Source organism: Eubalaena glacialis, chromosome 4, assembly GCF_028564815.1.
Source record: "Eubalaena glacialis isolate mEubGla1 chromosome 4, mEubGla1.1.hap2.+ XY, whole genome shotgun sequence".
NCBI lineage: Eukaryota > Metazoa > Chordata > Mammalia > Artiodactyla > Balaenidae > Eubalaena > Eubalaena glacialis.
The window spans coordinates 45,905,760-45,930,528 of NC_083719.1; the positions used below are offsets into that span (position 1 = coordinate 45,905,760).

General features: G+C 39.6%; 1 protein-coding gene across 1 annotated transcript in view; it reads left to right on the plus strand.

The window, feature by feature from the left end:
- Positions 1-24,769, plus strand: part of RAB3C (RAB3C, member RAS oncogene family) — a 285,344-nt gene that overhangs the window by 214,268 nt on the left and 46,307 nt on the right. The window contains exon 3 of the mRNA XM_061187818.1: positions 5,927-6,051. Within this exon, the coding sequence (XP_061043801.1) occupies positions 5,927-6,051 (125 nt within the window). The remainder of the gene's footprint in view (positions 1-5,926; positions 6,052-24,769) is intronic.

The window sequence follows — 24,769 nt, forward strand, 5'->3', positions numbered from 1 at the left end:
TAGTGAGATTTCTGATAATTTTTATTTTTTGCTTTAGCTTTTTCTCTTATTAGAATTTCTAATGAGAATATAGCAATTTTACCAAAAACTATAAACCTATTTCTTTAAGTAATTAAAGATATTAAAGGTTGGAGAACATTTATTTGAGGATACATTTTTAACATTTCCCTTTATAACTCCTTTATTAAATGAGTTAATGTACATATGAAAAGCCTATCTCCTCAACTTCTGAGACTACCTGTTAGCTTTTACAGTGTATATAAATCATTAGGTTTTATTATGTTCCTATTTTTGTTTCCTTATTACTACTCATTCATTTTAAAATTTATTTTGTTTATATCTTTTATTTTGTATGTATCTCTGTAAACCACCTGCAAACACTTTGAGTGTTAGATGGGAAGTAAAGAAACAGATTATTTTAAAAACTGAAACAGGTGTGGGCGAGAGAGCCATCCCAGTCATACATAAAAATCAGCTGCAGAGATTATTTTTTTAAACGCTTATGATGACGTCCCTAAAGGTTCTGATTTAAGTGTTCTAGGTTGAAGTTATTTATAAAAGCTCTCCAAGGGTTGAGAAAAATTGAATAAATAAATGATTACGTTAGTGGAAAAGTAACAGAAGGGCCAATGCTATGCGATGAGCAGTTGGAGATTGGGAAATTCCATAATGCTTTGAAGTCTGCTGAGATGCTGAAGGCTGAGGCTTCCGAATATTGAGGAGAGTAAGGGAAATGGATGCTGAGGAGAAATTTGAGCTTCCAGAATGAAGAATAGGACTGCTGTTAAGATCTGTCTGAGATTCACTGCAGGGGAAGAGCTGGTCATATTCTCTCTGACACCTCATTTTCCCATGTAGAACCCAGATCAGACCCTAAGAGAGAACTGCTTTTTGGGTTACTGGGGTACATTTTGTGGGCCATTTTTCAGAACATTATCACTAATAAGAGTCTCTTCTCAATGAAAACAGGTTGAACTCGTAGGAAATTATTTATATACCCAGAACAAGAGAGGAGAAATAGAGATATTATAGGAATTTGATTTGTCTGTTTACAGCTCTCCTAAATTATTTTATTTTGTGCAGAGTTCAGTCATTTATGTATAAAATATGAAAATCTCTTCATCTCCCTCTGCCTCATAATATAAAACAAAAACAAAACAAAAATCACAATCCTCTCTCCCTACATATATATTTATAGAGGAAACATATACAAATATAGAAATATATAGAGAGAGGGGGGTTATTGTTTTATTTTTGTTTTTAACTAAAAGACAAATAACTGGGTTTTTTTTTAGTAACCAGGATCTCGTTACTGGTAAGGTCTGAGTTAATTGCCATTTGTAGAGTAACCATGGTGACCAGCATGTTGCTTCTGAGTCCATTAATCTTGTTGAGGTTAACAGTAAATCCCAAAGGATCTTTTGCAGTGATTCAGAAATAAACCACTCTTCTCACATGTATGTTATTTGGTGACAGCACTTTCTTTAAATATGTCTCCCTAACAGACAAAGAAATAAGACAGTCCCTAATGAGGTGATAAAAACCCATTCCCAAATAAGAAATTTTACAAAATATAGCAAATGACTGAAAACGTAGATACATAGAAATGACACATGAAAGGAGGATTTACTCAATAAACATGTACTGTACTCCTAATAGACGTACAAAAAAGGCCATTTACTCCTTAGTAATGTATCTGTACAGGACCTCAGCCTTGAGGTATAAACCGGAGACAAAATTTCAGATTCTTCAATGAAAAAAACTCAAATTATTTTTTCGATTATAGAAATTAGAAAGGATGAGTTGACCTGGACTGAGGAAGAGAAACAGCTGGCTGCCCAAGCTGGGACTCATAATGTTTTATATTTGTAAAAAGGTGTTTGCGACGTAGGAAGTAGAGCATGACCCTACCTAAAACCACATTTGTCCTACAGCATCCCCAGAGATTAAGTACAAAATGTGGTGGCCTCATTTTACAGATGAAGATGCTGAGGCTAAAGAATGCAGAATGACTTTCCCATACTCAGTATTAGTGCTTTCTTTTAAATGAGCTGAATAAAATTGTTAGGATTCTGAGTTGGAAGGGATGGGGATTGGATTTTCATCCCAACATTCTTCTGCCCTTAATTCATATTACACACAACTCTGGGTCTTTGTCAACCCATGAGGTTTATATTTTCTCATCTCCAAGTATTCCTGAGCTAAAGGAATAATCCAAGCTCTCATTTCAACCTAGGTCTTCATACATAAAAGAAATACCAAGAAAACAATAGTGTTTTACAGAAGCTAAGATGCACAGTTACTCATATTTTAACATCTCTGAAATTGGGATGTGTCTTACAATAAATAACATTGTAATTGCTGATGCTGTATGAGAAATGGATTCCACTGCCTGTACATGTGCCAACATGGTCATAGCTGTGTACACTGTCCTTACCTCAGCTGAGTGGTGGAACTGTTACAACATAGGTAGAAAGTTATTGTGTATGCGGGAGGGGGTATCAGTTTGATGTTAGGGATGTGAATAATCATTTGGAGTAATGACCATCATTTCATATTTCCCTGCAAAGCAACATGCTGGTGCTCTACAGGTCTTAAGGGAAGATACCCACAAGCAGAAGGGTATGTTGACTTATTGAGGTAGTCATGGGATGATCATCTTTCATGAACAAAGCAACTGAAGGCAGAAAGAATTACTAAATCCCTCAGAATACATGAAAAAAACTTCAAAGTAACAAGAAGCTGTTGTAACTGACAAGTGTGTCTAGCAGGAAAATTGTTAACCATTGTATCATAGTTTCATTGGCTGCTGCTTTTTGTTCTTGGCCATTTGTAAAGTAATTTTTATCTTATAATCCATGGCATCGTAGATTCTATGATATGTAGTAATTCATAAATCAGTCAGCATGGTTCTGTTCCCCTGTAGCTGGTGACTGGGCTTTGCCTAAAGCTACTCTGTTGATGGTGGACTTCATCAGATAGTCCAGAGTCCAAAAACAAATCTTATTTGATTAACCAACTCTGGCAAATTAATGTTTTGTTCACTTCAACACAAATGTCTCAGACCACAGTTGATATTTCATTAAAAAGAGAAATTGTCTCCAATGGCTCTTGAAGCTTTTAAGATAATGGTTCTTTATAATTCCCTAATTATAGAAAGTGTTCGTTTTTAATTATTGGCAATTTAGGACATTGCGGAGGTTACAGTAAAATATTTCTGATATAGGTACAATTGGAAAGGGGGATGGTTCTGATGTAATCATGGCCTCCCAAAATTACACACACACACACACACACACACACACAGTATAAACAGAGAATGTTGTGTATGCATAGATGTATAATCTATCTCTGTGGCCTCCGAAGACCCCATGAGTTATTATGCTGGAACTGAGAGACTCAGACATGTTTAATGGCAGAAGCAAGCATTCCATTAACTTGGTTAAAGAGTACAAATCAGCTAGCTGTGTTGTTTCTTCTTTACCTTCACAAAGGTGCACCCCGGCCTGGTTTAAGTTTATACAGTCAGGGGTGCAGCAGGAAGAGTTTAACTAGGTCAGAAGAGTACTAAATTTTTTCAGGCAAGCATTTGTCCTTGGTAAATTCAGTAAGCCATGCCATTACATACCAGCCCCAGCCTCTTCCTTACGCCAGTATGACACTCTCCTGTGACTCCCGTCTCCCCATCTTCATTCTGCAAATTTGCGTTCTAGCTGTGTGCCAGGATAAGAACTTCCTCCATTAACATAGGGGCTCTCAACCTAGGGCCTTTCCAGGCATAGGCCAATCCTTGGCTAACAAGACCTAGAGGAGCAAAGGGATAATTTTTTTAATTACCTAAGGAAATCTGATTAGATTTGAGTTCCTTTGAAAGAACCTTTGGAATTTATTTATACAACTATCTTAGCACTTGAGATTTAAGGTGTGTCCAGGTATAGAATATTTTTTGCACCTTAATTCACTCTGAATTCATCATTTTTCATATACCCCGCTCATAAGATGAGGTAAGTGAAAAGTATAGATTTTGAATGTCTGCCTTTATTTTCCCAGTTTATAGATACATGCTGAATGTGACTATTGCTAGAGGAATGTATTATTCTCTTAGGGGTCAGAATTAGAAAGGTCACATCCCCAGATTTTTCTAATAAAATATGCTGGACCTTGAGATGCTCACATGGAACCAAAGGTATCTTTCACCAGATATTTTAATCTCATTTGAAAACTTGTACTTGGTTCAGGGAAGTACTCTGAGATAAGACCCTATCTGCCTTTTAGCTCTCTTCTTTCTTCTTGGAAGGGAGAAATAGTGATGACATCTCATTAAAAGCTCTCCTGCTGCAGTTTAAAGCTATTTGCTTTCATTCTCTCTTCAAGCTGAGCGCAGCGCATCACTATTTTCTATGTAAAAATCCTGAAGTATTTGACAATTGCTAGTAAGAACATGCCAAGCTTCTCTTTTTGACACTTTACAAATCCCTTTATTAAACTTTCATCATTTGCTTAGCTTTTCTTTCTCTCTTTCTCTCTCTCTTTCTCTCTCTCTCTCTCTTTCTCTCTCTCTCTCTCTCCCTCTCTCTCTCCCTCTCCCTCTCCCTCTCCCTCTCCCTCTCCCTCTCCCTCTCCCTCTCCCTCTCCCTCTCCCTCTCCCTCTCCCTCTCCCTCTCCCTCTCCCTCTCCCTCTCCCTCTCCCTCTCCCTCTCCCTCTCCCTCTCCCTCTCCCTCTCCCTCTCCCTCTCCCTCTCCCTCTCCCTCTCCCTCACCCTCACCCTCACCCTCACCCTCACCCTCACCCACTGGGTGATATGTCTTTCCCACCTATCTTGAATTGTTGTTATCAAATAAGAACGTGGCCAATAAAAAGGGAGGATTAAAGAACATGGCTTCCTTTCAGCTTCCTCTCTGAAATGATAACAAATACACTAGAACTTCACTTCTCAAACTTGTAATGAGTAGTACAGATATGTGTTTAAGAGCACAGGCTTGAAAGCTTTACTGCCTGCGTTTGATTTCCAGATCTACCACTTTACTAGCTGAGTTGTCTTAGGCGAATTTTTTAACCTTTCTGTGCCTCATTTTCCTCAACTATAAAATGAGGATCATAATATTATCTCCCTTGAGTTACTCTAAGGATTAAGTTAAGGTAACATATATAAAGAGTTTAAAACAGTACCTGCAAATAGTAACTATTATAATTATCAACTAAGTTTCAAAATCAAAATTTGGTTATGTGCATTATGATCCATACCAGAAGCTTATTCTGAATCCTAGATATCCTGTTTATAGTAACCTAAAACACTAGCTCATTTTATTATAATTTTGATATTAATCAACCTGGCATTTTTCTCTTAAAAATGTAAGGCATGAGTATATTAGTTCTTATAACACTTTTTTAAAACATTATCATTACCCCCAGATTTCCTAACCCAATTGTCTTAGCTCTTTAAGTTGTGACTGTAACAAGGTAAAAAATTTTTTTCTGTGATGGGCTATAAATAGTGACCAACCATCTCAGGTTTCTTGGAACTGAGGGGTTTCTTGGGGCATAGGACTTTTACTGCTAAAACTGGGAACATCTTGTGCAAACTGGGATGGCTGGCCACTCACTCCAGCTATAAAAGTACTGTATAAGGTGGAGTAGAAGAGGGGAAGGAAGAAGCAGTAGTAATATTAATCTCATCAAACACAGAAGAATTCTAAATACAACACCACACCACCGTTCCCCTGATTTTTGACTCACACAATCCCTGATGAGTATCTGAAGGGTAGAATTGCACTGAACTAATTAATTCTAAATGTCAGGCATTTGGGCTTCATTTTTTGCTATTATCGTCATCTGTGGGATATATTTCTTCTCCTTCATTTTATGCTGTTGCACTTTCCTCTGATCATTTTTTTGCCTGTTGTTGTTTTTTTTTTTTTCTTGTAGGTCAACTCAAATCAAAACATACTCATGGGATAATGCCCAGGTTATCCTGGTTGGGAACAAATGTGACATGGAAGATGAGCGAGTCATCTCAACTGAGAGGGGCCAACATTTAGGAGAACAGCTTGGTAAGAAACAAATGATCAAATTAATGAGAAAGAGAGCATGGTAATTACTTGTAACACAGTACAGAGTCCCAGCTACTTGCTAGGATGGATTTAATGAAAAGATTGTCAACCCGACAGTAGAAACCAACACATCACCTGTAAGTAGTAAGTGGATTTCCTCCCACTTTCTGTGGCATCCTTAGAATCCAAGCACAATTACAGAAGCAAAATAGACAGCCAGCATTTGGATTTAGTACAAGATGTTCAAATTCCATTGCATAAGAAAGACAGGATGTGCCTTGCTTGCTATTTCTTTGGGGCTTTTTCTCTATATACAATATTTTATACTGAGTGAGCACTTTATTATGCTATATGATTGTTGTTTTCAAGTTTCCATTGGAGGAGGGTGGGTAAGAGGTACAGAATAGGACATGTTATAGATTCTGGTTCTAGGGACACCACTGGCAATGTGTGTTACAGTTACAAACCTCTTTGAGACTCAATCTCCTCATCTCTTAAGAATGAGTATTATTGGGGCTTCCCTGGTAGCGCAGTGGTTAAGAATCTGCCTGCCAATGCAGGGGACACGGGTTCGAGCCCTGGTCTGGGAAGATCCCACATGCCGCGGAGCGACTAGGCCCGTGAGCCACAGTTGCTGAGCCTGCACGTCTGGAGCCTGTGCTCCGCAACAAGAGAGGCCGCGATAGTGAGAGGCCCGCGCACCGCGATGAAGAGTGGCCCCCACTTGCCGCAACTAGAGAAAGCCCTCTCACAGAAACGAAGACCCAACACAGCCATAAATGAATAAATAAATAAATAAATAATTTTTAAAAAAAAAAAGAATGAGTATTATGACCCATGCCTACTTTACCAAGTCCTTGTAGATAAGATCAACTGAGATAAGAGATAGATATGAAAGAGTTTTAGAAATGGCAAAGCCATTTCAAGCGCAAAACATTGTATATAGGGTGAAAAATACTTGAGTGAGTAGGGTGGAGTTTTGGTGCAAAGGAGGGAATCATGATTGATTGATTTTTTAAAAATAATTTTTATTGGCGTATAGTTGACTTACAATGTTGTTAGTTTCAGGTGTACAGCAAAGTGAATAAGTTATACATATATCCACTCTTTTTAAGATTATTTTCCTATATAGCTCATTATAGAGTATTGAGTAGAGTTCCCTGTGCTATACAGTAGGTCCTTATTAGTTATCTATTTTATATATAGTAGTGTGTATATGCAATCCCCCAATTTATCCCTCCCCCCTTTCCCCCCTAATAACCATAAGTTAGTTTTCTACATCTGTGACTCTATTTCTGTTTTGTAAATAAGTTCATTTGTACCATTTTTTAAGATTCCACATATAAGCGATATCATATGATATTTGTCTTTCTCTGACTTACTTCACTCAGTATGACAATCTCTACGTCCATCCATGTTGCTGCAAATGGCATTATGTTGTTCTTTTTTATGGCTGAGTAATATTCCATTGTATATATGTACCACATCTTCTTTATCCACTCCTCTGTCAATGGACATTTAGGTTGCTTCCATGTCTTGGCTACTGTAAATAGTGCTGAAATGAACATTAGGATACCTTTTCAAATTATGTTTTTCTACAGATATATGACCAGGAATGGGATTGTTGGATCATGTAGTAGTTCTATATTTAGTTTTTTAAGGAACTTGCATACTGTTCTCCATAGTGGTTGTACCGATTTACATTCCCACCAAGAGTGTAGAAGGGTCCCCTTTTCTCTACACCCTCTCCAGCACTTATTGTTTGTAGATTTTTTTGATGATGGCCATTCTGACTGTTGTGAGGTGATTGTAGTTTTGTACAACTACTCATTGTAATTTTGATTTGCATTTCTCTAATAATTAGTGATGTTGAGCATCTTTTCATGTGCTTTTTGGCTATCAGTGTGTCTTCTTTGGAAAAATGTCTATTTAGATCTTCTGTCCATTTTTTGGTTAGGTTGTTTGCTTTTTTGACATTGAGCTGCATGAGCTGTTTGCATATTTTGGAAATTAATTCCTTGTCGCTTCATTTGCAAATATTTTCTCCCATTCTGTTTGTTGTCTTTTCGTTTTGTTTATGGTTTCCTTTGCTATGCAAAAGCTTTTAAGTTTCATTAGGTCCAATTTGTTTATTTTTGTTTTTATTTTCATTACTCTAGGAGGTGAATTCAAAAAGATATTTCTGTGATTTATGTCAAAGAGAGTTCTGTCTATGTTTTCCTCTAAGAGTTTTATAGTATCCAGCCTTACATTTAGGTCTTTGATCCACTTTGAGTTTATTTTTGTGTATGGTGTTAGGGAGTGTTCTAATTTTATTCTTTTACATGTAGCTGTCCAGTTTTCCCAGCACCACTTATTGAAGAGACTGTCTTTTCTTCATTGTATATTTATGGTTGCTGGTTTTGATATCATATTTGTGTGTGGATGATTTTTTACTATTACTTTATGTTTGCCTATACCAGTGAGCTTTCCCATTTGTGATTTTCTTATTTCTAGTTGTGGCCTTCCCCACACACACACACCTAGAGAAGTTCCTTTAGCATTTGTTGTAAGGCTGGTTCGGTGATACTGAATTCTCTTAGCTTTTGTTTATCTGTGAGCTTTCGATTTCTCTTTCAAATCTGAATGAGAGCCTTACTGGTTAGAGTAATCGTGGCTGTAGGTTTTTCCCTTTCAACACTTTAAATATATCATGCCTCTCTGTTCTGGCCTGCAGAATTTCTGCTGAAAAATCAGCTGTTAACCTTATGAGGATTCCTTGTGTGTTATTTGTTGCTTTTCCCTTGTTGCTTTTAATATTTTTTTCTTTGTCTTTAATTTTCGTCAGTTTGATTACTATGTGTCTCGGTGTATTCTTCCTTGGGTTTATCTTGTATGGGACTCTCTGCACTTCCTGGACGTAGATGAGTGTCTCCCTTTCCCATGATAGGGAACTTTTCAGTTATAATCTCTTCAAATATTTTCTCAGGCCCTTTTCCTTTCTTTTCATCATCTGGGACCTCTATAATGCAAATGTTGGTGCATTTGCTGTTGTCACAAAGGTCTCTGTGACTGTCCTCATTTTTTTTTCATTCTTTTTTCTTTATTCTGTTCTATGGCAGTGATTTCAAACACTATGTCTTCCAGCTCACTTTGTTCTTCTGCCTGTTATTCTGCTATTGATTCCTTCTAGTGTATTTTTTTATTTCAGTTATTGTGTTGTTCATCTCTGTTCTTCAAATCTTCTCTTTTTTAAACATTTCTTGTATATTCTTGGTCTCTTCCTCCATTTTTTTCCTGAGATTTTGAATCATATTTACTGTTATTACTCTGAATTATTTTCCAGGCAGATTACCTATCTCCTCTTCCTTTAGTTGTTCTCATGGGTTTTTGTTTTGTTTTGTTTTTTGTTTTTAACATCTTTATTGGAGTATAATTGCTTTACAATGGTGTGTCAGCTTCTGCTTTATAACAAAGTGAATCAGTTATACATATGTTCCCATATCTCTTCCCTCTTGCATCTCCCTCCCTCCCACCCTCCCTATCCCACCCCTCTAGGTGGTCACAAAGCACAGAGCTGATCTCCCTGTGCTATGCGGTTGCTTCCCACTAGCTATCTACTTTACGTTTGGTAGTGTATATATGTCCATGCCACTCTCTCAATTTGTCACATCTTACCCTTCCCCCTCCCCATATCCTCAAGTCCATTCTCTAGTAGGTCTGTGTCTTTATTCCCCTCGTGCCACTAGGTTCTTCATGACCTTTTTTTTTTTTTCCTTAGATTCCATATATATGTGTTAGCATACTGTATTTGTTTCTGTCTTTCTGACTTACTTCACTCTGTATGACAGACTCTAACTCCATCCACCTCACTACAAATAACATCATTTCGTTTCTTTTTATGGCTGAGTAATATTCCATTGTATATATGTGCCACATCTTCTTTATCCATTCATCTGACGATGGACACTTAGGTTGCTTCCATTTCCTGGCTATTGTAAATGGAGCTGCAATGAACATTTTGGTACATGACTCTTTTTGAATTATGGTTTTCTCAGGGTATATGCCCAGTAGTGGGATTGCTGGGTCGTATGGTAGTTCTATTTTTAGTTTTTGAAGGAACCTCCATAATGTTCTCCATAGTGGCTGTATCAATTTACATTCCCACCAACAGTGCAAGAGGGTTCCCTTTTCTCCACACCCTCTCCAGCATTTATTGTTTCTAGATTTTTTGATGATGGCCATTCTGAGCAGTGTGAGATGATATCTCATTGTAGTTTTGATTTGCATTTCTCTAATGATTAATGATGTTGAGCATTCTTTCATGTGTTTGTTGGCAATCTGTATATCTTCTTTGGAGAAATGTCTATTTAGGTGTTCTGCCCATTTTTGGATTGGGTTGTTTGTTTTTTTATTATTGAGCTGCATGAGCTGCTTGTAAATTTTGGAGATTAATCCTTTGTCAGTTGCTTCATTTGCAAATCTTTTCTCCCATTCTAAGGGTTGTCTTTTTGTCTTGCTTATGGTTTCCTTTGCTGTGCAAAAGCTTTTAAGTTTCATTAGGTCCAATTTGTTTATTTTTGTTTTTATTTCCATTACTCTAGGAGGTGGGTCAAAAAGGATCTTGCTGTGATTTATGTCATAGAGTGTTCTGCCTATGTTTTCCTCTAAGAGTTTGATAGTGTCTGGCCTTACATTTAGGTCTTTAATCCATTTTGAGTTTATTTTTGTGTATGGTGTTAGGGAGTGTTCTAATTTCATTCTTTTACATGTACCTGTCCAGTTTTCTCAGCATCACTTATTGAAGAAGCTGTCTTTTCTCCACTGTATATGCTTCCCTCCTTTATCAAAGATAAGGTGACCATATGTGTGTGGGTTTATCTCTGGGCTTTCTATCCTGTTCCATTGATCTATGTTTCTGTTTTTGTGCCAGTACCATACTGTCTTGATTACTGTAGCTTTGTAGTATAGTCTGAAGTCATGGAGCCTGATTCCTCCAGCTCCATTTTTCGTTCTCAAGGTTGCTTTGGCTATTTGGGGTCTTTTGTGTTTCCATACAAATTGTGAAATTTTTTTGTTCTAGTTCTGTGAAAAATGCCAGTGGTAGTTTGATAGGGATTGCATTGAATCTGTAGATTGCTTTGGGTAGTAGAGTCATTTTCACAATATTGATTCTTCCACTCCAAGAACATGGTATATCTCTCCCTCTATTTGTATCATCTTTAATTTCTTTCATCAGTGTCTTATAGTTTTCTGCATACAGGTCTTTTGTCTCCGTAGGTAGGTTTATTCCTAGATATTTTATTCTTGTTGTTGCAATGGTAAATGGGAGTGTTTTCTTAATTTCACTTTCAGATTTTTCATCATTAGTGTATAGGAATGCAAGAGATTTCTGTGCATTAATTTTGTATCCTGCTACTTTACCAAATTCATTGATTAGCTCTAGTAGTTTTCTGGTAGCATCTTTAGGATTCTCTATGTATAGTATCATGTCGTCTGCAAACAGTGACAACTTTACTTCTCCTTTTCTGATTTGGATTCCTTTTATTTCTTTTTCTTCTCTGATTGCTGTGGCTAAAACTTCCAAAACTATGTTGAATAATAGTGGTGAGAGTGGGCAACCTTGTCTTGTTCCTGATCTTAGTGGAAATGGTTTCAGTTTTTCACCATTGAGGATGATGTTGGCTGTGGGTTTGTCATATATGGCCTTTATTATGTTGAGGAAAGTTCCCTCTATGCCTACTTTCTGCAGGACTTTTATCATAAATGGGTGTTGAATTTTTTCAAAAGCTTTCTCTGCATCTATTGAGATGATCATATGGTTTTTCTCCTTCAATTTGTTAATGTGGTGTATCACGTTGATTGATTTGCGTATATTGAAGAATCCTTGCATTCCTGGGATAAACCCCACTTGATCATGGTGTATGATCCTTTTAATATGCTGTTTGATTCTGTTGGCTAGTATTTTGTTGAGGATTTTTGCATCTATGTTCATCAGTGATATTGGCCTGTAGTTTTCTTTCTTTGTGACATCATTGTCTGGTTTTGGTATCAGGGTGATGGTGGCCTCGTAGAATGAGTTTGGGAGTGTTCCACCCTCTGCTATATTTTGGAAGAGTTTGAGAAGGAAAAGTGTTAGCTCTTCTCTAAATGTTTGATAGAAATCACCTGTGAATCCATCTGGTCCTGTGCTTTGGTTTGTTGGAAGATTTTTAATCACAGTTTCAATTTCAGTGCTTGTGATTGGTCTGTTCCTATTTTCTATTTCTTCCTGGTTCAGTCTCGGCAGGTTGTGCATTTCTAAGAATTTGTCCATTTCTTCCAGGTTGTCCATTTTATTGGCATAGAGTTGCTTGTAGTAATCTCTCATGATCCTTTGTATTTCTGCAGTGTCACTTGTTACTTCTCCTTTTTCATTTCTAATTCTATTGATTTGAGTCTTCTCCCTTTTTTTCTTGATGAGTCTGGCTAATGGTTTATCAATTTTGTTTATCTTCTCAAAGAACCAGATTTTAGTTTTATTGCTGTTTGCTATTGTTTCCTTCATTTCTTTTTCATTTATTTCTGATCTGATCTTTATGATTTCTTTCCTTCTGCTAACTTTGGGGGTTTTTTGTTCTTCTTTCTCTAATAGCTTTAGGTGCAAGGTTAGGTTGTTTATTCAAGATGTTTCCTGTTTCTTGAGGTAGGCTTGTATTGCTATAAACTTCCCTCTTAGAACTGCTTTTGCTGCATCCCATAGGTTTCGGGTTGTCGTGTCTCCATTGTCATTTGTTTCTCGGTATCTTTTGATTTCCCCTTTGATTTCTTCAGTGATCAGTTCGTTATTAAGTAGTGTATTTTTTAGCCTCCATGTGTTTGTATTTTTTACAGATCTTTTCCTGTAATTGATATCTAGTCTCATAGCATTGTAGTTGGAAAAGATACTTGATACGATTTCAATTTTCTTAAATTTACCAAGGCTTGATTTGTGACCCAAGATATGATCTATCCTGGAGAATGTTCCATGAGCACTTGAGAAAAATGTGTATTCTGCTGATTTTGGGTAGAATGTCCTATAAGTATCAATTAAATCCATCTTGTTTAATGTATCATTGAAAGCTTGTGTTTCCTTATTTATTTTCATTATGGATGATCTGTCCATTGGTGAAAGTGGGGTGTTAAAGTCCCTTACTATGATTGTGTTACTGTCGATTTCCCCTTTTATGGCTGTTAGTATTTGCCTTATGTATTGAGGTGCTCCTATGTTGGATGCATAAATATTTACAATTGTTTTATCCTCTTCTTGAATTGATCCCTTGATCATTATATAGTGTCCTTCTTTGTCTCTTGTAATATTCTTTATTTTAAAGTCTATTTTGTCTGATATGAGAATTGCTACTCCAGCTTTCTTTTGATTTCCATTTGCATGGAATATCTTTTTCCATTCCCTCACTTTCAGTCTGTATGTGTCCCTAGGTCTGAAGTGGGTCTCTTGTAGACAGCATATATATGGGTCTTGTTTTTGTATCCATTCAGCCAGTCTGTGTCTTTTGGTGGGAGCATTTAATCCATTTACATTTAAGGTAATTATCGATATGTATGTTCCTATTCCCATTTTCTTAAATGTTTTGGGTTTGTTATTGTAGGTGTTTTCCTCCTCTTGTCTTTCTTGCCTAGAGAAGTTCCTTTAGCATTTGTTGTAAAGCTGGTTTGGTGGTGCTGAACTCTCTCAGCTTTTGCTTGTCTGTAAAGGTTTTAATTTCTCCATCAAATCTGAATGAGATCCTTGCTGGGTAGAGTAATCTTGGTTGTAGGTTTTTCTCCTTCATCACTTTAAATATGTCCTGCCACTCCCTTCTGGCTTGCAGCGTTTCTGCTGAAGGATCAGCTGTTAACCTTATGGAGATTCCCTTGTGTGTTATTTGTTGTTTTTCCCTTGCTGCTTTTAATATGTTTTCTTTATATTTAATTTTTGATAGTTTGATTAATATGTGTCTTGGCATGTTTCTCCTTGGATTTATCCTGTATGGGACTCTCTGTGCTTCCAGGACTTGATTAACTATTTCCTTTCCCATATTAGGGAAGTTTTCAACTATAATCTCTTCAAATATTTTCTCAGCCCCTTTCTTTTTCTCTTCTTCTTCTGGGACCCCTATAATTTGAATGTTGGTGCAGTTAATGTTGTCCCAGAGGTCTCTGAGACTGTCCTCAGTTCTTTTCATTCTTTTTTCTCTATTCTGTTCTGCAGTAGTTATTTCCATTATTTTATCTTCCAGGTCACTTATCCGTTCTTCAGTCTCAGTTATTCTGCTATTGATCCCTTCTAGAGTATTTTTAATTTCATTTATTGTGTTGTTCATCATTGCTTGGTTCCTCTTTATTTCTTCTACGTCCTTGTTAAATGTTTCTTGCATTTTGTCTATTTCCAAGATTTTAGATCATCTTTACTATCATTATTCTGAATTCTTTTTCAGGTAGACTGCCTATTTCCTCTTCATTTGTTTGGTCTGGTGTGTTTTTACTTTGCTCCTTCATCTGCTGTGTGTTTTTCTGTCTTCTCATTTTGCTTATCTTACTGTGTTTGGGGTCTCCTTTTCACAGGCTGCAGGTTCATATTTCCCGTTGTTTTTGGTGTCTGTCCCCAGTGGCTAAGGTTGGTTCAGTGGGCTGTGTAGGCTTCCTGGTGGAGGGGACTAGTGCCTGTGTTCTGGTGGATGAGGCTGGATCTTGTCTTTCTGGTGGGCAGGTCCATGTCTGGTGGTGTTTTTTGGGGTGTCTGTGGCCTTATTATGATTTTAGGCATCTTCTCTGCTAATGGATGGGGCTGTGTTCCTGTCTTGCTAGTTGTTTGGCATAGGGTGTCCAGCACTAGAGCTTGCTGGTCGTTGAGTGAAGCTGGGTCTTGATGTTCAGATGGAGATCTCTGAGAGATTTTCGCCATTTGGTATTACGTGGAGCTGGGAGGTCTCTTGTGGACCAGTGTCCTGATGTTGGCTCTCCCACCTCAGAGGCACAGCCTTGATGCCTGCCTGGAGCACCAAGAGCCTTTCAGCCACATGGCTCAGAATAAAAGGGAGAAAATATGAAAGAAAGGAAGAAAGGAAGGGAGGAAGGAAGAGGATAAAATAAAAAATAATTATTAAGAAAAAAAATTTTTTAAGTAAAAAAAAAACCGGACAGACAGAACCCTAGGACAAATAGTGAAAGCAAAGCTATACAGACAAAATCTCACACAGAAGCATACACATACACACTCACAAAAAGAGGAAAAGGGGAATAAATAATATATCTTGCTCCCAAAGTCCACCTCCTCAATTTGGTATGATTCGTTGTCTATTCAGGTATTCCACAGATGCAGGGTACATGAAGTTGACTGTGGAGATTTAATCCGCTGCCCCTAAGGCTGTTGGGAGAAATTTCCCTTTCTCTTCTTTGTTTGCACAGCTCCCGGGGTTCAGCTTTGGATTTGGACCCGCCTCTGCATATAGGTCGCCTGAGGGCGTCTGTTCTTTGCTCAGACAGGACGGGGTTAAAGGAGCAGCTGATTCGGGGGCTCTGACTCACTCAGGCCGGGGGAGGGAGGGGTACGGATGCGGGGCGAGCCTGCGGCGGCAGAGGCCAGCATGACGTTGCACCAGCCTGAGGTACGCTGTGCGTTCTCCCGGGGAAGTTGTCCCTGGATGACGGGACCCTGGCAGTGGCGGGCTGCACAGGCTCCCAGGAGGGGAGGTGTGGATAGTGACCTGTGCTCTCACACAGGCTTCTTGGTGGCGGCAGCAGCAGCCTTAGCGTCTCATGCCCATCTCTGGGGTCCGCGCTGATAGCCACGGCTCGCGCCCGTCTCTGGAGCTCGTTTAGGCGGTGCTCTGAATCCCCTCTCCTTGCGCGCCGCGAAACAAAGAGGCAAGAAAAAGTCTCTTGTCTCTTCGGCAGGTCCAGACCTTTTCCCGGCCTCCCTCCCGGCTAGCTGCGGCGCACTAACTCCTTCAGGCTGTGTTCACACCGCCAACCCCAGTCCTCTCCCTGGGATCCGACCGAAGCCCGAGCCTCAGCTCCCAGCCCCCGCCCACCCCGGCGGGTGAGCAGACAAGCCTCTCGGGCTGGTGAGTGCTGCTCAGCACCGATCCTCTGTGCGGGAATCTCTCCGCTTTGCCCTCTGCACCCCTGTGGCTGTGCTCTCTTCCGTGGCTCCGAAGCTCCCCCCTCTACCACCTGCTGTCTCTGCCCGTGAAGGGGCTTCCTAGTGTGTGGAAACCTTTCCTCCTTCACAGCTCCCTCCCAGAGGTACAGGTCCCATCCCTATTCTTTTGTCTCTGTTATTTCTTTTTTCTTTTGCCCTACCCAGGTACGTGGGGAGTTTCTTGCCTTTTGGGAAGTCTGAGGTCTTCTGCCAGCATTCAGTGGGTGTTCTATAGGAGCAGTTCCACGTGTAGATGTGTTTCTGATGTATCTGTGGGGAGGAAGGTGATCTCTGCGTCTTATTCTTCCGCTATCTTCTCCCTCCCCCCTCATGGGTTTTTATCTTGTTGCTTTGTCTGCAACATATTTCTCTGTTGTCTCATTTTGTCTAACTTTCTGTGTTTGTGGTCTCCTTTCCACAGGCTGCAGGATCATAGTTCCTCTTGCTTCTGGTATCTGACCCCTGGTGGGTGAGGTTGGTCCTGGAGCTTTTGTAAGCATCCCAGTGGGAGGGACTGGTGCCTGCCCTCTGGTTGGTGGAGCTGAGTCTTGTCCCTCTGGTGGACAGGGCTGTGTCAGGGGGTGTGATTTGAGGTGGCTGTAAGCTCAGTGCAACTTTAGGCAGCCTGTCTTCTGATGGGTGGCACTGTGTTCCTATCTTCTTTGTTGTTTGGCCTCAGGCTTTCCAGCACTGGAGCCTGTAGGTTGTTGGGTCGGGGGTATGGTGCCAAAATCGGGACCTCCTGGAGAGTTCATGCCAATCAGTATTCCCTGGGGCCTCTACTACCAGTCTCCTCACCCCCGACAGCAATCTACAGCTGACTCTTACCTCCCCAGGAGAGCCTCCAAGACCCCTAGGTAGGTCTAACCCAGGTTCCTATGGAGGTACTGCTTTTTGCTGGTCCCAGTGCACATGAGACCTTGTGTGCACTCTCCAAGAGTAGAGTCTCTTTCCCCCAGCCCTGTGGAGTTCCTTCACTCAAGCTCTGCTGGTCTTCGAGGCTAAATGCTCTGGGGGTTCTTCTTCCCAATGCCAGATCCTCAGACTGTGTCTTGGAGGGCTATTTTCATGTGGGAACGTTTCTGTGTGGCCTGCCTGGGTTTAAATTTTTTTGGTGCTAGGGCTGTTTTTAGTATAGGTGTCTGCCACCTCTTTCCTCAGTGTATGCTGTCCATTATCCCCTTGATAGGAGGTGTGACTGATGTTGTAGTGACAAGAGCCTGCATTGGATATTGAACCTCCCCTTTGTTCTGTGGTTGTCACTGCCCTGTCAGGGGTGGGGTCTGCTCCCTAGTTCTTGGAGTAGAGGCCCCCAGATCTGTTTCTTGGCTGTGTTTCTGATCTGTGGTGTGAGTTAGGCGGGACTGGAGCACTCCCACTGGGAGAGAAGCCACTGAGTATCCCTCCTCTGGAGCTGTTCACCTGTGGGTGTGCTCTGTTGTGTCACCTTTCACCCCTTGTGTGAGCTCTCAGATTACACTGTTGTTGGCACTGCTCTCGGCCCCACCTTAACTGTGTGAGTATGCTGGCAGTTGGCCCTGGTGTCTCTCAGGTGCTGTTTTCACCAGGCCACTAATGTAGATCCACTGAAGTCAGGTTCCAGGATTGCAGTAATCGTGGATCTGCATCCACTGTAGGTGTTATGAGGTCAGCTCGGACTCTGGCCTGACCCAACACCCATGTGTACGTGTCCACAAAGTCCCAGGTGCTAAAGCTAGACCCGTCTCAGCTGCAGGAGCACTCGTTGTCTGCTCAGATGTTCTGCAGATGCTGAGTTTACAAAGCCGGTTGCAGGGGTGTAAATCCGCAGTTTGCGCAGCAGTAAGGGGAGATTTCATCTCTTCTTCCTTAGTTGCACGGTCCCTGGGGCTCAGCTGTGGTTTCAGCCCCACTTATGCGTGTGGGCCACCCACAGGCATCTGCTCCTGAGGCTGCCCCAGAGCACATGAGCCTGCCCTGGTGGGAAGGGGGCACAGAGGAGGCGGCGGCTGGGGGACACCCATGGCAGGGACTGGTGCATGGGGAGAGAGGCTGTAATGGCCATGATTGATTTATTAATTCAAGGCATTTTTTACTGAGCACCAGTTATGTATCCTGCACTGTGTCAGACATCACGGGGGATACCAGAAAAGTGTGATCCACAGTCCCTCGGCTCAAGTTGCTTTCAATCAAGTGGGGAGACCAGAGATACACACAAGAAAGCAGAAATAACAAGACAACACCAAAAATAGCATCATAAGGATATGATAAGCTAGGAGACAGATGCCAAGAGGAAAGCAACAGAGGGAGGGAGGCAGACACAGGTGTTAGAAGGAGGTGTGAGAGTGAAGTGAGATAGGAGGCAGGTAAAGAGCAATGCAGAGGAAACAGAGAAAATGTATGGAAATGAGCAGAACATCTAGGAAGAGGTGAGTGATGAGAGGAGCTAACAATCATATGGATTAAATGGCAAGACAAGTTTTGAATGGTCCTGAAAGGAGAGTAGAATATGAAAACCATGAAGAGGAGAAGAAGCATCATGAATAAAAGGCACAGTGGAGTAAGGACATTGAGAGGAACATTGGGAGGAGAGTGAGTGGAAAAGTTGGAACCCAGCGTAATGTTATGGAAGTAGAGTGGATTTGGGGAACAATTCCAGCCCTAAGCAAAGGAGCTGGAATTTCTTTCTTTTCCTTCCTTCCTTCCTCCCTTCCTCCCTTCCTCCCTTCCTCCCTTCCTTCCTCCCTCCCTTCCTCCCTTTCTCCCTTCCCCCTCCCTCCCTTCTGTCCTTCCTTCCTCCCTCCCTCCCTCCCTCCCGCCTCCCTCCCTCCTGTCCCTTTTTCCTCCCTCCCTTCCTTCCGAGAGTCTGGCTTTCTAATCCTTTTGGCCAGGACCTACAGTAAGAAATGCATTCAATCTAGCAACCCAGTGCATACATACGTAGAGAGAAAGAGAATGAAACCAAAGTTTTACAAAACACATTTACTCTTATTAGATGAGATTTGTTCTGATGCTATTCTCTTTTCTATTATTTTTCATCTTCTTTTTTCTTTTAATAATGGTGTCAACTCACTAAATAAATCCTAGGATCCACTAATGTGCTTCAACCCACTATAATTTGAAAAACACTGTTCTGAAGGGGGTACTTTGTGATTAATCTGCAGGGAGTGTGCAGCACAGATTAGAGAAGCAGACATCCTCTCAGTGGGGCACCCTGTCACTTGGTCATCTCATAAATGAACTATGCACAGTCCAGTCTGAGAGCTTGACCATTTCCTTATGAGAACAGTGAGCTCATTGGACCAAAGGCTATCACCCAATGACCGCAAGAACCCTCCCACCAAACTTTCTTACATTCGCCCATGAGAAAATCATACAGCTGATGTCTGTTCTTTCTGTGGCTGCCCTTGAGCTTTTATCATCTCGTTCATAGGGCCTCTCCCCATTCTATCAACTTAACAATCGTTTTCCCCCAAAAGTCTGAAAAACTTGGCTATCTTTTCTTAGTCCTCTTAGCACCTCAGGAAGTTAGGAATGGAGAATAGTAGATTCCCCAAGAGAAGAGAGAAAAGAAATCTGGGAGAGGGTTGGCAGGGTGGCTTCCTGAGACAATCTCTTCCCTCCCTGTATTTTCTTGACTAGTCAGGCATATGCTATGTGGGGGGAAGAAACTGCTACACAGATGTAAGTGACTTCTATATATAAACCTGAAAATTGTTTGGTTCAAAGAACAATAGATGGGAGCCAATATTTTAGTGACATTGAGCCAGGTAGCTGGTTACATTTTTTACTACTGTAATAAATTACCTGGGTGTTGAGAAGGTCATGTTATGGAAGGGGACATTTAAAATGGTGTGAATGCATCAAGAGGGCAGCTTTCCTTGGAACTCCACTGACTGACACAAACACAAACCCTTTTCATGTGGTACATAGATGAAGGAAATTTCCTGAAATTGTGAGGCAGAAATGGTTTATGTACCCATACACATTCTTCCAATGATTTCTGATTGATTTTTTGCTCTGTATTCAATAAACCCCAGCAGTTGTCATAGCAACCAACACTTGGGCATTCTTAGAGAGTCGTTTACCTTCTTTAATGTGGTTTGTTCTTTTCATGACTACACACCCTTCTATAAATGATCATGAGAGATCATTTATATGGGGGAAAAAACCTCACAATCTAAGTTTAAAGATTTTAAAGGTCTTAGCTTTATTTTTTTTTAATTACTGGTAAAATTCCATTGTCCAGAACAGCACCACACACACACAAAGGTTGGGCACTGTTTTTTAAATGTCATTACCACATCTTAGCAGATGGTTCAAAAACACTGCTGTATTGATCTAGTTACAATTAATTCTCCATTGTGGATGGTTACATCCATAACATTTGCTTATCCTAATGAAGGTACTTGATGGAACTGAGCTGTAGCTGAGGTCTTTAAAATACTTGTATGTCAGCTGCCCTTGCCAATCCAAACATTTACAATACATCAGTTGCTTGGAAATACAATGATAATGCTACCTTTCAGGAGCAACCATTGTAGTGCCTGTGATAGACTATGCAGACAATCAGCATTTTTCTGGTCTTCCCTTTCCTGGTTGTTGTGTTTCATTTGGCCTGCTGGGCATGCCCTCCTTCTTGAATTCTGCCATCTTGGCTTCTATACCATGGTGCTCTCTCTCCAGCCATACCTTGGCTGTTTCCTTGGGAGACTCCTCCTCTTTCTCCCTCTTGCACTTTGCCTTTCCGTCCTTGGCCCACCACTCTTCCCTCTCTGCACTCTCCCTTAGATATTCCCAACCGCTTCTGAGGCATGAACTCTGTCTATAAACTAATGACAGCCAAGTCATGTCTTAGCCCTGACCCTCTACCTACCTGCCAGCTGCATGTATTCAATACTTCCGATTTTGGGTGGTCCTCTAAATCATGTGCAGCTGAATCCTCTGGGGTTCTTTTTCAAGTGCATATTTGTCAACCCTAACTCAGGCATGCTGCATCAATGTTTCTGAAGGCCAGGAATCTACATGTTTAACAAACAACATTCTGACTTTCCTACAACCCTAAAATTTTTGAACACTGGCTTAAATAGCTGCAAGTGTTTGGAGAAGGTAGGGAACTGCCCCTGAGCTGAACATTATCCTATAGCTAGTATCATTCTTCCCATGTGTGTTTTTGACATTTACTATAGGCACATGTACCTATAACAATATATAGGAATGTTTTCGATTTTTATTTTTATCCAAATGCCAAATTTATAATATGGCAATAATCTATATATATGCACAGTCTCATAATTTGTTTTAAATGTAAAAATATTAAATATTAAAATAGAAAAAATAGAAATAATTAAAGATATAAGTTTTCCTAAAATAAAAGTAATATAACTGGGAATAAGAACAAAGAAATGTATGCAGGAGAATGGATTTGTATTGCCCTGAAATTATAGAAGAAAGAATACTTGAACCATTTTTACAAGCGCTGAATGGGCAGAAAGTACAGAAACTCTGAGGTTTCCTAAAAATGTAGTTAGAGAAACAAAAATTGCAGATAAACTAAATTTGCTTCTGGAGAGAAGTGATGTTTTTAATAACTAATTTGTAAGGCTCTAATCTTGTTTTTACTTTGCATTCGTATTTCTTCCTAAAGCAAATAACAGATACATATATACTATTACTCTCCATTTAAATAATTGTCATGATATCATGTGCCTGTATTACTAAATTCCAACCCTGTCGTCTTCATCCTTCCTCCTTGTCTAGCACAGGGAACCCATGAGGATTTCTGACAACTATAAAATATTCTTATACTTTGCCATCTTTCCAACCTGTAAAATTTGTTTCCCCTTCTTTTCACATTTAATGACTTGTTTTGTTTTGTTTATTCTTCAAATGTTTATTAAACACCTATAATGATATTAAGGAGTCATGAAATATGTATCTTCCTCCTCATGAAGCTTAATGTGTGGTCTGCATGTCAAAAATACAATAAAATATCGTGAATGCATAAATTGTTTCCAGCCCTGTTTAGGGCTGGAAAACATCAAAACAAGTATAACTTGAAGGATGAAGGTGGGACATACAGATCTACAAATATATAGTTCCTTCTGTTTTAAGAATAGGAAGAGTGACAAAAAAGTCACATTCTATGTCTATAAACTCTGAAACATTGATTCAATAAAGGCTGGCTTAATTAAGCAGTTCCTTCAAGGGAATAATCTCTTGAAGTAGAAAAAGGTAAATTAAAGACAAATCAGAAAGGATACTCCTTCACATAACAAAGAATATACTAAAAGAACTGATTGTTTCTGGAGGAGGGAGGTGGTGCCGACAGGATATATTCAATATAGTTGCTTCCCAAAAAGTCTAGATAAATCAAGTAAGGCAGATACACCATGGCTAATAGAGTTTGGACTCTATGGGACATTTCTATCCCACTAAGAATAAGAGTTTGAGCACATTGACCATGCGGCTTCATATGCCTTGATATCACTCTTGGGGACATGTTAACTAGGGTGAATGGAACATCATTGTTACCAAGCCAGGAAAGTCTACCTCCTGAGATTTTAGTGCCCATGCTGCTGATTTCTGCTGAGACTGGATGACTTCAGGGATGCCTAATTTAGGAACTCTGATTCTAGGATTCTTCAATTGGTTTCTAATTTGAGTCTTTTAGTGTAAACACCCTTGTCTTTCATTGCCAACTCAGGTGAGAATGAACAAAGCAGTAACTTCACTGAACTTTGGATCCACACAGTCTGATCCTAAGCAGCCAGATTCTCTTTATACATTTTCCATTGAAGAGAATTATAATTACCAGCGTCACACCTTCCTGACCACTAAGCTCCGCTTGAGTCACTGTATACTTGGAACGACCTTGAGATACAGATTAGGTCTTAACTGCGTTTAGTTTTCTATTTTACAATCCAGGAGAGAATTAGGGTCTATATAATGGATGAGCCTATTTAAACTCTGTTCATGGACCCCAGAGTTTTCCAGTGATCCACAGTGATCCAGTGAAAGATGCCAGAAAATGACTAGATCACTGTTAAGGATAAATTTTCTCAAATGCAATATTGCCCAAGTACATAATATTTATTTTCAAACAGTGCCCAGCTTTGTGGAATTTCCTCCAACCAGTAAATTGGAAAACTCCTTGACTACTCATTCCGTGCTTTATAAGAAACCTCTGAAAATTCTTGATGCCTCACTCTCTGGGCCTTAAAAATTACACTGAGACAGTTACCACTAAACCGGTTACACAGCAACTTCTTAGCACCTTTAGAGCATTATTTTAGGGAATCTGTAAGGAGGACTACTTAAGGTAGTTCCCTTCTAAATAATGAAAAATTAAGGTATTGTAAAGTGTGCTGTCTTTCTTCTTTGTTGCGCTGAGAGAGCCACATAAGACTGCTCTGAGGCTAGGAATAACAGAGATAAATTAACTCAAGTCACAGGTAGGCCTCAAAACATTGAGGGGATCTCACTTCTTTCTCAGAAAATTCAATTCAGGCAGGACCAAGGCAAGGAGAGGAGAAAAGTAAATAGAAGTAAAAAAAAGTAAATAGAAAAGTAAATCAGGCCAGTTAAATTGGGATCTCTCTGATGGGACTCAGTCAACAGTATTTTTTTTTTTTATTTTATTGAGGTATAATTGACATATAACATTAGTTCAGGTATATTGAGTTATAATTGACATATAACGTTAGTTCAGGTATGTAACATAATGATTCAATATTTGTATGTATTGCAAAATGCAAAATGATCACCACAGTAAGTCTATATCCATCACTATACATAATTACAAAAACTTTTTTCTTGTGATGAGAACTTAAGATTTATTCTCTTAACTTTCAAATATGCAATACAGTATTTTTAACTATGGTACTGTGCTGTACATTACATCTCCGTGATTTATTTATTTTATAACTGGACATTAGTACCTTTTGAACCTTTCATCCATTTTGCCTGCCCAACTCCCGGCCCCCACCTCTGATCACCACCAATCTGTTCTCTGTATCTGAGGGGGGTTTTATTTTGGAGGTTTTTTGGGGGGGAGGTGGTTTCCTTTTTTTTCTGCATATAAGTGAGATCATACAGTATTTGTCTTTCTCTGTCTGACTTATTTCCCTCAAGGTTCATCCATGTTGTCATAAATGGCAAGATTTCTTTCTTTTTTATGGCTGAATAATATTCTATTGTGTACGTGTGTGTGCATATGTGTGTTTATCCATTCATCCAATGATGGACACTTAGGTTGTTTCCATATCTTGGCTACTGTAAATAATAATATAGTGAATGTAAGGGTGCCTATATCTTTTTGAATTAGTGTTTTTGTTTTTATTGTATAAATGCCTAAAAGTGGAATTTCTGGATCATATGATATTTCTGTTTTTAATTATTTGAGGAATATCCATATATGGCTATACCAATTTACATTCCCATCAACAGTGCACAAGGGTTTCCATTTCTTCATACCCTTACCAACACTTGTTAATTTTTGTATTTTTGGTAATAGCCATTCTAACAGGTGTGAGGTGATATCTCTTTGGTTGTGATTTACATTTCACTGATGATTAGTGATGTTAACCATCCTTTCAC